This window comes from Rhipicephalus sanguineus, chromosome 10 (assembly GCF_013339695.2).
Source record: "Rhipicephalus sanguineus isolate Rsan-2018 chromosome 10, BIME_Rsan_1.4, whole genome shotgun sequence".
NCBI lineage: Eukaryota > Metazoa > Arthropoda > Arachnida > Ixodida > Ixodidae > Rhipicephalus > Rhipicephalus sanguineus.
The window spans coordinates 150,994,371-151,009,281 of NC_051185.1; the positions used below are offsets into that span (position 1 = coordinate 150,994,371).

Sequence of the window (14,911 nt, forward strand, 5' to 3'; positions counted from 1 at the left end):
AGGCTTTCATTATTTCAGTACATTTACAAAAGCTTGCTGCGATACCATGCACGGCTTGAAGCGCGCCTAAATTACATCACCACTGAGTGCTTATTTCACCGCGAAGTGCTCGGCCGCGGGGTTCGGGAAGTCGGTGCCCGATACGCTGGGTGGCGGCATTTGGTGGCGATGCGCAATATGCCAAGCCGCAGCGATGAAACATCGGCGTGCAATATGCTTGGCCTTGCATTTTGGGGCGCCGACGTGCGAAATTGTCACGGTGCTTCGAGCGATCGCTGTGTGATGAACGTGGCGAGATCGAGCGGCCGTGGCCGTGGGGTCCGCGGCGCTGCCGATGCGTCAAGTGCCGATCAGCGATTCCGAGCTGCGAGCGGGCGATATGATTAGTTGCTTGCAACAAAGCGCATTGCGGATTGTTCGCTTTCGCATGTTTGCTAGCACGATGTTCTTCCTCGCAAAGTTCGAATTCGTCGGCGCCGTGAACGTAGTTAGGCCTAGCCACGACTCCGAGCAGTAAGCACGGTCGCGGTGTGCGCTGCCGCGATGCCCGATGTTTCCGAGTTAGTCATGTTCGATCACGAGCACAAAAGGTCGTCCCGCGGTGATCTTCGTCACGAGGTCCGAGATGCCGACGGGCAGAACTTCTAACCGTGGGTCCGACGAGTGAACGCGACGTGCTACTGCGATGTTCGCGACGAGCGCGTCGGGCTATCGCAGTCTAATACACGGTCTGATGATTGAGCTTCTGGGTGCAGCTGCTAACGCGTAATTATCGTCGACCAGCGAACACAAAACGAGTGCGAACGCTTCTGTAATTAGCGTGATTTTTGACAGCCGTGACCCCGCAACGCGGAAGCCGCAGACGACGCACACTGGGAGCGACCATCGGACCAATGGCGAGGCGCGCTGGAGCATCATGGCGGCCGCGGCCAATCGGGGGCCTCGAAACGACCTTTAAACGTTTGCTTTTTGTGCGCTTGTTTTTAAATGGAGGAGCCAGCTGAGGCGGGGAATTTGAAGGCGGAGAAATGCTCTTTCAGACGAGCCCTAGATGGTGGTGCTTGGTCGCGTCGTTGCGGAGCTATTATTTTTTGAAAAACGCTTTCTTTTTTGCGATTTCCGTGATCTCAGCGGGCGCAACAATTTTTAATAGCATTTCTACGTGGTTTTCAGCGACGATATTTTGGAATTACATAGAAAAAGGGCTACAGAAACTGAAAATGTGATTTTCAGAAAATCAATTTTTTTGCCATTTTTCGCGATTCGATCCCCGCGTCCCCCCTTAAGGCTGCAATGAGTGAAGTGGCAAGCGAAGCGTTGGTGTATTTGCAGGAATATGACACTCGGAAGTTCTTGAAGAAGCGTGAGGTGCTTGGACCATCTATAGGTTGGCTGTCTCTCAGAGAAGAGATCAGAACTTGTTAGCGTGCCTGGACTTTGGGAAGGGTCACTAACTCTAGCTGCTGAATGGAAAGTGTAACCATTCACATGTGTGCATGTGTAAATGTGGGCGGGTGACGTCACAACGTAAGCTTGATTGTCCATGCCATCAGGAATCCATTGCGATAGCCAGCGGCGCCAGCGTCAGTGCCGGTTGAGCATTCGACGTGCACACTAACCTTGGGCTGCAGAGACTCTGGAGTGAGGGCGTCCAGTTCGGTCTGCAGCCGCTGAGGCAATCCCGGCAACAGCGAGAGGCCTCCCGAGAGGAACACAGAACGCGCCATCTGTCGACGCACGTCCAGTGAGCACTCCTGCAGAGCACGCTGCAGCAGCTTGCCGAGGCCCGGGCAGTCTAGGCCCCACAGCTCGGGCCGGAACAAACCCTCCGGGCATTGGAACCGCCCCAGGTCCAAGCGGGCCTCCCTGCAATGAGCACATCAGGGGTCTCAAACATGTGGCCCGCATACAATTGTGTTCGTCCCATATTTTTTTAAATTTTCTCAATAAGTACACTCATTAGTGTTCGACTTTGCTAAACAGTACTAGCACTATTTTCTCGCCCATTGGGATTAATAATGCCTTGTTTGGGTAAGCTACAGCTTTTCGTGAGGCACCTTCATGCGGTCACCATGTGTTGAAACATATATGTGGAAGAAAACTACATTTCAGAATTGGCGTCCAGACTTTAGTTATTCTGGTGATCTGCATCGATGTGTTTCTCGAATCCTGACGCTAAAGTCCCTTCAGGATAGACCCACATGTGACATATGGGAAATTCTGCATTCTTTCAAATGGCAAGGTCAGCTGAAATTCCGTTCATCCCTTTCCCTCTCCTCCCTCTCGCTCCAACATTCTCTCCCGGCCCTTGCGGGATGAAATTTTGGCCCACTAGCTGAGGTGAGTTTGAGAAACCTGCAGTACATACAGCAAGAGATGGACCAACAACATGAACACTTGCAAACCTACATACTTTGCTCACTGGGACTAATGCTTTTCTCCATATAAATACCAGTGGAACATTGCGTGTCACAGTGCCTGACATGCACATTACATGAACTGTCCAGTTTGCACAAATTCGCCCACCTGCACCCAACCACAAAAATGTGACAACGGTAACGGTATCACGGTGATGACGTATCAATGACATGGTGAGGACCACACAGAGAAAATAATGGCAGAGGCAGCGTAATGACAACTGAGGACTGACGAATAACTGTAGCTTAATTATTATCATAGAATGAATGTCTTAATCGCTGTTCCAGTAAGTGAGACAGGGCTGACACACTATGCTCACATGTGAGGTGCAGGTGGCTGGAAGAAACGTCCCAGAGGCAAGCAGCACTCGTAGGCAGCAGGATCACAGTGGCAGGCATTGAGTTCTGTTCGGTAGTTTGGTGCCACGTAGCACGCTTGCTGCTGCACCCAACGCACCAGGTACAACTCCAACTCTCCAAACAAGCTGCAAACACAATGCAGTGTGAATCGCCAGTAATACTATCACAACGAAGAAGTTCCTCTCTTCATGTGAAGCAGTGACGCAAAAAAAAAACACTTTATATATGCATGAGATGTCTAGTGAAACCGAAATCTAATGAAGTCAGAAAAATCGGCAGGTCACTTTTATATATCTTCAGTATATTTATTTATTTTATTTATTTACAAAATACTGCAGGCCCAAACAGGGGCCCAAGCAGGAGGGACAAAAGTACACGAGAAGGCACATCAAATAAAGGCAGAGCAATCGCATACTCAACAGAAATAACACTGATAAATATAAAAAAGAAACTGCAGCATAAAATAAGGCAAAAACTGCATAGTTTCTTTAGAAGGGGCACTCCAAATTGAAGCAACAAAAGTAGAAACATAAACGAAAATTTCCACACACTAGAAATAAGACGATGTTGCAAAAGCACGTCATACATAGATACACATAGAGGCATAAAATAAGGCAAGTGACATTGGCGTTTTAGGCTAGGGAAACAGGAAATAACAGATAATGAATGTATAAGAAATTGGTACATCATGGTGAGAAGTTGAAATAGTTACATGTTCTAAGAAATCGGCGTTTTGTAAGGGGGGAAATGGTAGGTTGTTCCAGTCGGTGATGGTTCGCGGGAAGAAGGAATATTTGAAAAGATCAGTGTGTGTCCGATAGGGTGTTAGAGATTCAGCGTGACGATGCCGTGTTGTTCGAGCAGTAAGTGACATTATATAAGGACTTGGGTTTATGGCTAAGAGATTATTTTTCAGCGAAAACAGAAATTTTAGTCTCTGTATTTTTCTGCGTAACTGTAGAGTTTGAATACCATTCTGTGTCACTGAACTAGAGGGAGAGTCACTATTACGATATTTAGAATACATGAACCTGACAGCTTTACGCTGAATCATTTCCAGTGAATCGATATTAGTTTTTTGTGTACGGATCCCAGACAATGCTGGCATATTCAAGTTTGGGCCGAATTAGTGATGTATAAGCCATTAACCTAGTGCTAGAGGGTGTATCTTTTAGCTTATGTCTGAGAAAGCAATGTTTTCTGAACGAAGAGTTGCATATGTTGGTAATGTGCGTATTCCAACTAAGGTTGTTTGAAATAGTGATTCCCAGGTACTTGTACTCATTCACTTCTGCAAGCCTTTCAGAACCCAGTTTGTACCCAAAAGAAAGTTTTTTAGATTTCTTTTTAGTTATTGACATGTACACTGTTTTACTGACATTTAACTCCATGCTACACCGATCACACCAGAAAAGAATATTTTGGAGATTATAGTTGAGTAATAGTTGATCTTCATGGCGTTTAATTTCATTATAAAGTACGCAATCATCCGCAAATAATTTAATTTGAACAGGGGAATGTATTTCATTTGTAATGTCGTTAATGAATATCAAGAATAATAAGGGGCCAAGTACACTGCCCTGGGGCACACCACATGAAACTGGTAACTTCTCGGAGGAGTGGCCACTATTAGAAACGAACTGATTGCGGTTAGACAGATAGGCAGCCACCCAATTAACTATATAAGCTGGAAGATAAATTGATTCTAGTTTACTAATAAGCTTGCTCTGTAATATAAGGTCGAAGGCTTTCTTAAAATCTAGGAATATTACATCAACCTGGCCGGATACCCATCAAGAACACTAGCGAAATCGTGAACAACTGTTGTTAACTGTGTTATAGTGGAGAAACCTTTGCGAAAGCCATGTTGACAGGAAGACAGTATGCTGTTATCCTCTAAAAACTTATTAATTTCCTTAGCTATTATATGTTCAAGTAGTTTGCCACATGATGAGGTTAGTGATATAGGGCGATAATTTGTTACTAGTGTGGGGTCACCTTTTTTTCAGTACAGGTACAACACGTGCCGAAAGCCAATCATTAGGCAGCCTAGCTGAAGACAAGGACACTTGAAATATACGAGCTATGAAAGGTGCTAATGCTTGTGCATACCTTTTCAAAAAAACATTAGGTATATCATCTGGACCTGGGAAGGATTCAGTTTTAAGGTTAAGTAGCATAGAAACGACACCTGGTATTGATACAATATCAGGTGCAGAGAAGTATGGTCTACGGTTATGATGTGCAGTAGCATCAAAACTCGAAAAAACACTATGAACATTAAAATATTGTGCAATGTTGTGATTTTCGTCAACTATACACTCAAACCTCACTATAACAAAGTCGCATCTGCCACGAAAATAACTTCGTTATATCCGAAAATTCGTTATAAACGTTTATTTGTAACACTGTAGCTATGACAAGACTATTCTTCATTTACTTCGTTATAACCGATAATTCGTTATATCCGTGTTCGTTATAACGAGGTTTGAGTGTATTCCCCTCGTGTACAATGTGGCTAATTTCCTGGTTCTGTTTTCTTAGAAAGCCCCAAAATTTTTGTGGTGCGGAGCAAATAAACTCTGGTAGCGTATGCTGGAAGTACCAACGTCTGATATCTGATATAATGTATTAATATAATGAAGTATTTTACTCTTTGTAACTTTATGTCCATTGAACACCATGTTTTTTTAGCTGAAAAAATTTGTAAACGGGGTGTGTGCTCGAGCCGACGTTTCGACAAGTTGACTTGTCTTCTTCAAGGCTAGAAGGGAGTTCCTTAGTGCTTGTGTGTATATGCTTCGTACCCTGTCCTCTAATCCAGACAAAGGAGGAGGAAAGGGCAACTGCGAAAAGGGGGTGGGGGAGAGGCCACCGTGACGAACTGGGTGAGTCAAAAGGAAAGGGGTATTCCGTGGGGGAAAATAAAATAAAAAATATTTAAAAAGAACTTTTGAAGCAATGAAGCTTGGTAAATGTTTCAGCTCCATTAATGTGCAACCTGAGGAGGGGTGAAGCATGCAGTGTGCGCTGGTGTTTCAGCTTCATCGGCCCTGCATCAGCGTTGTCTTTTGCGGGCGAGGGGGCGTTCTCGCTCCTTACGAGCCTACAGTTCAGCGTCCATTGCAGAGAGCATTTCCGGAGCGAACGCAAGCCGTTCATCCTCTCTCGCCCCACGGCGCGCGCTGATTGGGCGCTGGAGAAGCGCCGGTGGGAGGAGCAATCATGCCCTTGCTGAGGTGGTGGCACACTCTTCTCCACTGAACCGTTTTTAATCATTTAAATGAGAGGCAGACTTGCCTCAAGTTGTCTTCGTGTTACACACCGCAACGTGCTATGAAGTATACTTTACAAGAGAAAACTTGGCATTAGAAACCAATTTTGAGACGGAATTTAACAAATTTTCTGTTAATTCATGCCATTAAATTCTGATTATTCCTCTATTTTAAATTAGTTTAAATCATGTTACTTTATTTTGGCTAATTATACACTTATTTTTGACCATAGTTTGACAACTTGATTTACCGTGACGACGACACGACACGCCGACAAGCCGAGGCTAGTATAAGGCCCCAAAAACAAACAAAAAAAAAAGACGGTCGGGAGGCACTCGACCTGTTTTTGGCACTCGACCACATGCCAACAGAAGGGCCGTCATCTTGACAAGCTCGGTCTGCACGCGCAGTTGCTCAAGAAGGTCTCCAAGCTGGTGTTCGAGATAGGCATAGTACTCTTTTTTCTGTATTCAACCTGTAAGAACTTCTCCTGGTCGACAAGCAGCCAAAGATCTCCCTTGTTTCCTCTAGTCCCAGTCACAGGCCTCGGGCACGCAGAGAGGGTGCAATGCAAGTACTATCTTCAGTGCACAAAATAACTTTCCTTCGACATAAGCTGACACAAGCTTTCGTAAAGAAAGGAGCAAATCGCCATTTGCACATACAGGCCTCAGTCATACATGAAATAAACCGACAAGGACTCGCAACAAATTGTGCTCTGTCGCCATTTTGTGATGAGGATAATACTGCATTTGATCCTTCTGATGGGAGGTTCTTATGAATGCTGCGAATATGGTTTCAGACATTTCATATCAGATTCTAATGTGCTGGCAATTTTTGGACGTGCTTTATCGAAAGAAAGGTGCACATTGGATTCGAGTAAATATGGTTTTAAGTATTTCTTGTCACCATTCAAATAAAGCTGTAATTAGCAGCTTTGATGTTCTCTTATTTTTTGCGCTAAATTATGTCTTAAACATTATGCTAGAAGTGCAGAAGGACATGTTATTGGGTGAGTTGGTGTTTATGTCTTTCCTTTTTTGCCAAAAGAATGCATCTAGCCGCACTGCTCTCCCAGTGCTTTCATTGTACTAGTGTAAGTTATTTTCTATAGCTCTGTCCTTAAGTTCTATTATTTACCAACTTTGATTACTGCTGATTTTTATTGTTTTGTACTTTGACATGAATATATATGGTGCTTGTGCGAAGCCATCAGCAAAGTCGATTAGGGTGCAATAATTGAGATAAAATTGTCGATGTACAAGACAACTGAAAATGTGCACGAGAAAAGCAGCATGCACAAATAACAAATACAAATATTAACCTGAGCTGCTTCTGGGCGAGGGCTTGTCGCAACTGCTGCGTTAACTGCTGGGCTCCGTGAGGCAACCGAGATACACCACCTTCCACAATGTATCCTGCAAAACAATTTTAGAAAGATATGGTTATTTCACTGGCCACATACAACGTAGACAAATGGAGATGCGCACACTAATCTCTTCGGTCAACAAAATCTTTGCTGATAGACCACAATAAATTTCAAACATCGGCCAAACCTGCCGATGTTTGAACGACCGGTTAGGAGAGCACGCGTACTAACTTAACGGATCAGTGCCCAGTCATTTAGTCCAGCACTGCAAAGCACGTGGCTGTCAGCCAATTCATGAGCGGTGCACCATTCTGGAAGCGTACAATCAGCAAATAACACGAGAGATTAGTGAAGCGCACCATATCCATGCACACGGAAATGTGTGCGTCAGTGTTCCTTCAATTTATCTACATAACTGTGAACTCAATCACTTGTCCAAAACATGACAGCCTGTTCTGCCGACGCATCTATTATGATGACTCCTTAACCCTCTTTGTGCATTGCGCAGTTACTGCGTTTTTGTTGTTCTTCTGCGCAGTGCTTCCATATATACTTCATATACAAGCAATAAACCAGTGGTTGTTAGCTAAGCGCTTGTATCTGTCGTTCTTCTCCGTCCCGTGCTTAGAGCTGTTTGCTCTCGTCTTAAACAAGAAATTTCATTTATTTCCCCAAGGTGTTGCATGTAGTGTACCAGATGAAAGAAAAAAAAATAAAAATTTGGCAGACTCCACACCTTATGGGAATCGGTTTCATGCGAAGCAATCAGTGAGTAGTTGTTTATGCTGCATTTTTTGCCTTGAGCGAAACGTTACGAGGTGGATCGACGTGTTTTTCTAAACATAGTAGTTGTGTGCCCATCATGGCTTTACCAGGCACGTCGACTACACTGGCGTTTAAAGGGTAACTTATGGTATTGTAGCGAGAGAGAGACGTGAAGGCGGCCGACGTGACCGTGCCGAAGTCTTGCCACTTTATTCGAAGGCCCTAGTACAAGCAGAGCGGCAGCGGCTACCGGCGTCCAGCTTCCAGGAGCGTGAGCTCGTTCTAAACTGCTCGCGCCTCGAGTGCTCGAACTGCTTGCGCCTCGTTCGCGCCTGAGTTCGAACTACTCGCGCCTCGAGTGCCGAGATTTCGGCACGGCCACTTCGGCCGCCTTGATGTCTCTCAATCTCTCGCTACAATTGGTGACCCAAAGAACATGCCCTAGGGTCTTTTTCATAAGGTCTTTTTCAAAAGCAGTTTCAAGACACGGCGTGGCTTTGTGGTAGAATACCTGACTGCCATGCAGAATGCTTGGGTTCGATTCCTGCTGGAATCCTGATTTTTATTCTTTGTATTCGTCGGGTTAACACTGGCGATGCCGGTTTTTCTTAACGTCCTCGCATTTAAATTTTCAATGTCTGTTCTCGCGGTGGTGGTGTACTAGTTGCGTGGTGGTGGAGACTGGTTGCGCTGGCTTAGAGCGCACGGTGCTTGTCTTTCTAGTCTTTGCGGTCCGTCTTGTTTTGCACTGAAGTTCTCTTCTAAACGCATGGTGGAGGCTGCGGTATCCCGAGGGAACCCCTCCGACCTCCTCTGTTCTCACGGTTCCTGGGAAGATATAAACTGTGAACACCTGTGGCGCATACCCGCTTACCGTGGCCTGTGGTATATGGGTATGTGCCACATGTGTCTGGAAGAAAGGGTTTGACAATGTATGCGACTGGATTTTCACGTTATTCATGTCACGACCAGACAGTCATATTCGTCAAACCCTCTTACCCTCCCATGCCAATTTTGGGCTACACCAAGCTAAGGATGCGCTCATGAGAGCACCCAGACGTAGGCAGCTAGATAGATAGATAGATAGATACGTAGATAGAAACGCTCAAAGTGCCTGAGGTTCGCTAAGAAATGCTTCGCATTTAAAAAACACTAAACATGTCTTCTATTCAAAGAATTTGCATGCGAGGGTTGCTACTAGGAAAATTATTTTTTCTGGAAACTCATAAAACATTCATTGTAAAAGACTGGGCAGCACACACGGACACAAGAAAGAAGTAAATACACCACAAACACTTTCTTCTTTCTTTTGTGTGTGTTTGCACACCCATTCTTTTAGAACGAATACTTCCATAGAACACCATGAATCAAAGAGCTCACAAATTCGCAAGGAAATCATATCCAGCATGGATCATTCAAACTACAGGCTGCCATGGCTGGCTCTTTGAACCGGAGGTCACTTTCTCTGCTAAGCAACATGTGGTCCTACTTTGTCGCCACCACCACTATCATGATCATCATCATGCTCAGATTACTATTGTCATCAACTGACGCTTCGGTAAAAGTGATCTCAAATGTGCAGGCTATGCTCTGCGGTCGATAATATGCCAGCCATCGTCGCAGACCGAGAGGTCATGGATTCGACTCCTGTCAACGAAACTATAGTTTCTTTTTCTTTGCCATTTGATGGCGTTCATTTTGCTGGCGTATTTTACGTCGTGAAAGTCTTGGTGGACCCCGGCATAAAACACTTTCGTGTTAAAAAGACAGTCACAAATTTGTTTTTAAGATAAAAGGGGATTGTTCCAGAAGTGTTTCCACTCCTTTTGTCATCACAAACAGCCTTTAGTCCATCACATTCATTTGTACAAATTTCATTTAATTCAAACTTGACAAGCATCCCTGTGCAATTCTAATTAATAAGCTTTTAGAGTACTGCACTATTTGAATGCTATCACAGTTTACCGGTATGCTATATCAATAAACAAGACCCTTTAGACAGGCTTTGTCTACTTTTTCACATGTCTTGGTGAACATGCTCTCCCTTTTCTCGTATGCCATCTTCACCATTAATGAGCCCTTTCAGTTCTGCATTTTTTTGTGGGGGGGGATTACGTATACTCAGCAATGTTTCTTTTTACAGACGTTATAAAATGAATATATCAATTAATTTTCGGTAACATAAAAATAAAGGACTACATATACGATTAGAAATACCCCCTTGAAATGAAAGAGAAAGCAACAGATGAAATAGCAAAAACAAAGCATGTAGAAAAACAAACCATCTTAGAAAAAGCACACCGACAAAAGGAGTACTGTTTCCACTGGAAAGGAGATGCACCATAGCAAGGACAATGGGAAACAAAAAAAGAAAAAGGCGCAGTCTAGAACAGTCTAGAAACCTACGACAGATGGCAAGAACAAATAAAAAGGGTAACCTTGTGCTACACAATGATATTTAGAGCGTGGCTCTTTGGCACTCATTCCTACATCAAGTGTTGGCGTGCTTTGTCTGTCATCGCAAACAAGAGAATGAACAAAGCAAAAGATAAAAGAATGCAGAGCGTGGAGAGGATAATGAAAGGGTGACAAGGAAAGCACAGTGCCACATGAGGCTACGAGATGGCGCCAGAGTATTTACAATCTGTGCTTTCAAAAGACAAGCTCAAGCTCGTTGCCGCTGCCAAGAGGGCCATGCAGTTCACGCCACTGAAACAAAAGCTAAGCGCCGTCACCTAGAAGATCCAGGTGTTCACACTGTCGAGGCCAAAGCTTATTGTCGCCACTGCCTCACGAAATGAAAACATGTGTACAGCTGCACTCAGATTTTGCAATAGAGACATATTCGCCGGTAATTTTTTTAAGGGGAATTCCTGCTGTATGAAGTACAAACCGTGCCTTGAACGGGACACATTCCGCAGCCACTAAAAATACAGCATTTGCACACCGAGGAAATGGAGAAAATACGGTTCTAGAAAAATACAGCAGATGGCAGAACCACCTCTGAGTTCACAAAATTCAAGCGCACAAATGGATGGAAAGTGGAAAACATACGCATCACATCAGTGTTGCTGTGGGGCAAAAATGCGAGAACATATTTATATGTCAGTGGTGCTGAAAAGGTAAACACAAACTTTTTAGTTGGCCTTCTTTTCTGTCCTTATTTGACAGGGATAAACTGATCAAGCCGACAAGATGTCTTCAAACAATTGATATCATTACACCTCCATCTGATGCAGCCACAAACTGAACCCACTACATCACAATAAGCATTATGTTATGAGGCATTGAACAACAGCGACATTTTTCTTATTATTCAACCTAACGAGGGAACATAACATTTAGCTTAGCCGCTATTATGGCAGTCAGAGTAAGGATGGGAAGGAACCAGGCAACACAAAGCAACACAACTTGGATTTTGTGAACAGGAAGTGGAGAATACGAACCATCCGCAATAGGCAGGATGTCGATGCGTGCTCCCAGGTCCACAACCACCCCCGATGTAGTGTTGTAAGCGTACAGAGCACAGATGGCCTGGTGGGTGACACTCAGGGCACCGACACCCACACGAGAGAGGAGGGCTTCAGCGAGGGCTGCCTGAGTCTGCAGGCTGAGGCTGCGTGGAACACACAGCTGCACCTGTGAATGAGAGCAAGTAGATTGTCAAGGCAAGCACTGTTGTTGGCAGAGTGCACAAAAATGAACCTTATTTTAAGTTATAACTTTACTTAAGTTAGCCTGCTAAGCACAGATACTGTCAAGCCTCAATATAACGAAGTCATATTTGCAGCAAAACACTTTCTTATAAAATTTGTAAGAACAAAACTTCCTATGTTCCTTTTGTTCCTAAGTACAAAGGTTTCAGCAGAAAATGCTGTCAGCAATATTTTTAACAACAAAAATAATGTTCCATACAGGTTCATCCTGCCTGGTATTCCCTAATTTTGCACTGGTGATCAGTACATTCAGGTATATTAGTTTGGTGGTTCAAGGTACCTTCCACAATCAGTTCCACTTAAATATCATCAGCCTGACTACACCCACTGCAGGGCAAAGGCCTCTCCCATGTTCCACCAATCAACCCAGCACTGTGCTTTCTGCTGCCACGTTATACCCGCAAACTCCTTAATCTCATCTGCCCACCTAACTTTCTGTCTTCCCCATCACGCTTGCCTTCTCTTGGAATCCAGTCAGTTACTTTTAATGACCAGCAGTTATCTTGCCTACGCGCTACATGCCCTGCCCATGTCCATTTCTTCTTGATTTTGACTAAGATGTCCTCAACACCCGTTTGTTCCCTGACCCACTCTGCTCCCTTCTTGTCCCCTAAGGTCACACCTATCATTTTCCTTTCCATTGCTCGCTGCATCATCCTCAGTTTAAGTTGAACCCTCTTTGTAAGCCTCCAGGTTTCTGCTCCGTAGGTGAGTACTGGTAAAATGCAGCTGTTATATACCTTCCTCCTGAGTGATAGTGGTAAACTACCATTCATGATTTGAGAGTGCTTGCCAAATGTGCTCCATCTCATCCTTATTCCCCTAGTTACTTCAGTCTCATGGGCACGAATTGTAACTCATGATTACTGAATTGGACAAGGAAAGAAGAACGGTAGGTCTGAAAATTAATATGCAGAAAACTAAGGTAATATGCAACACTCTCGGAAGAGAACAGCACTTTGCGATAGGTAGCGAGGCACTGGAATTTGTAAAGGAATACCTAACAGGCGTAGTAACCTTGGAGTCGAAGCAGTTAAATATATTTCATACAAAAGCGTTGAAGCCACGGCTCGCGTTCCCCGCTGGCATTGATTCTGGTTCAACCGTCTCTTTCCTTCGCTCCTGTGGCATAAGCCTACAAATGGTGACCTAGGACGAAGACGATGACTGATCCGAATGCACCCTCCACTGAAAAAACCTCACGTCTGCAGGACGTCTTGACGGTGCAACTGTGTCTCCCATCCTTCTGGCCCCAGAACCCGCAAGTTTGGTTTCACCAGATCAAGGCACAATTCTACCTATACTGCACTGTCTCAGAAACGGCGTGCTACTACCATGTTGGCTCAGTCCTTCCTCCTGATGTTGCCAGCGAGCTCTCGGATGCCCTCTCCAACCCTTTGGGCACTACACCATATCAGCACCTTAAGACCAAGGTGCTGGAGCGATTCATGCCGTCAGAATGCGCCTGTCTCCAGCAGCTCCTTGCTGACGGGGACCTTGGTGACCGGAGCTCCTCCCAACTGCTGTGCCGAATGCGACAGCTTCTCAGGGAGCATGACGTCTCTACCAAATCAGCGTTGCTTCGCGAGCTTTTCCTCCAATGCCTGTCCCAGCCCATCTGCCTCGTCCTCACGGCGGCTGGCGATGTCAACCTCAATCACGTGTCAGAGCTCACCGATCAGGTTCATGAAGCAACCTCCCCATCCATCACAGCTGTCTTACCGCCTGCAGACACAGCGATTTCGCGCCTTGAGGCCTGCATCGACGAGCTCGCCACCTCAGTTGCCGCACTCCAGAGCCCCCTCCAGGAGACCCGTTCGCCTCGTTCCAGTCATCACACTCTTCCACGCACACGACAAGCTGGGAGTCTGAGCCCTTCACCTCTCTACTGGTACCACTTGCGTTTCTGACACCGAGCCACGAAGTGCACACTTCCCTGTTTGTGGCCGGGAAACGCCCGCCAGGATCACTGACAGCGACGTGTGGCCTCACTTCTTGTCCCAGCCGCCTTTTCATGGTAACTGACCAATTAACTGGTGCCGGGTTCCTTATAGATCCGGGTGCAGAAATTAGTGTTGTGCCCCCGACTAAGGCTGATCATTCCAACTCACCTGGACAGTCTCTTTGTGCTGCCAACGCCTCGTCTATAGCGACGTACGGACTCAGATTTCTCACCCTCAACTTCGGCCTTCGTCGGATTTTCTGGTAGGTTTTCGTCATCGCAGATGTTGTTCAACCGATCATCGGCTCAGACTCCCTCTCATACTTTGAGCTCGACGTCAGCGTGCTGCGTCGCTGCCTCACAGACAGTCAGACTCATCTTTCCATCTCTGGAGTCCTGTCCGATCTTGCTCCTATGGGCATCTGCATGCTGATACCTTTCTCTCAGTTCAAAAAATCTTGGCGAGTTTTCTGGAGTTAACAAAACTGTGCAACCTCACTCAGCCGCCTAAGCATACAGTGATGCACCACGTCGTCACCCATGGTGCACCAGCAGCCACTCGACCACAGCGCTTGTTTGGGGACCATCTAGCTATTGCCAAATGGGAGTTTGACCACATGCTGCAGCATTATACGCCTGTTGTCAAGCGCGTGGGCTTCTCCACTGTATCCAGTGAAAAAGTGTGATCCCAGTGACTGGCGTCCTTGTGGAGACTATTGAGCGTTGAACGCTAAGACTGTTCATGGCAGCTATTCCCTACCTCACACCCAGGATTTTACATCGCGCCTCGACGGCTGCACCATTTTCATCAAAGTGGACCTCGTTAAGGCGTGCCACCCAATTCCCGTCGAGCCCGCCGACATGCCTTAGACCGCCATCACGACACCCTTTGGTTTGTTTGAGTACGAGCGGATGCCTTTTGGACCCTGCAATTTGGCTCAAACCTTCCAGCGGTTATTTCTAAGGTCCTACGGGGACTTCTACTGTGTTTGCATACCTTGATGATGTCCTTATCGCCAGCCAGACATCTGAAAATCATGAGCTACATCTACACGCTCTGTTCTAAC

General features: G+C 45.5%; 1 protein-coding gene across 1 annotated transcript in view; it reads right to left on the minus strand.

The window, feature by feature from the left end:
• The window catches only part of LOC119406825 (uncharacterized), a 227,186-nt gene that overhangs the window by 11,821 nt on the left and 200,454 nt on the right, over positions 1-14,911 (minus strand). The window contains exons 15-18 of the mRNA XM_049420225.1: positions 11,633-11,825; positions 7,377-7,470; positions 2,738-2,902; positions 1,620-1,866 (exon numbers count right to left, since the gene is read on the minus strand). Coding sequence (XP_049276182.1) covers positions 1,620-1,866; positions 2,738-2,902; positions 7,377-7,470; positions 11,633-11,825 — 699 coding nt within the window. The remainder of the gene's footprint in view (positions 1-1,619; positions 1,867-2,737; positions 2,903-7,376; positions 7,471-11,632; positions 11,826-14,911) is intronic.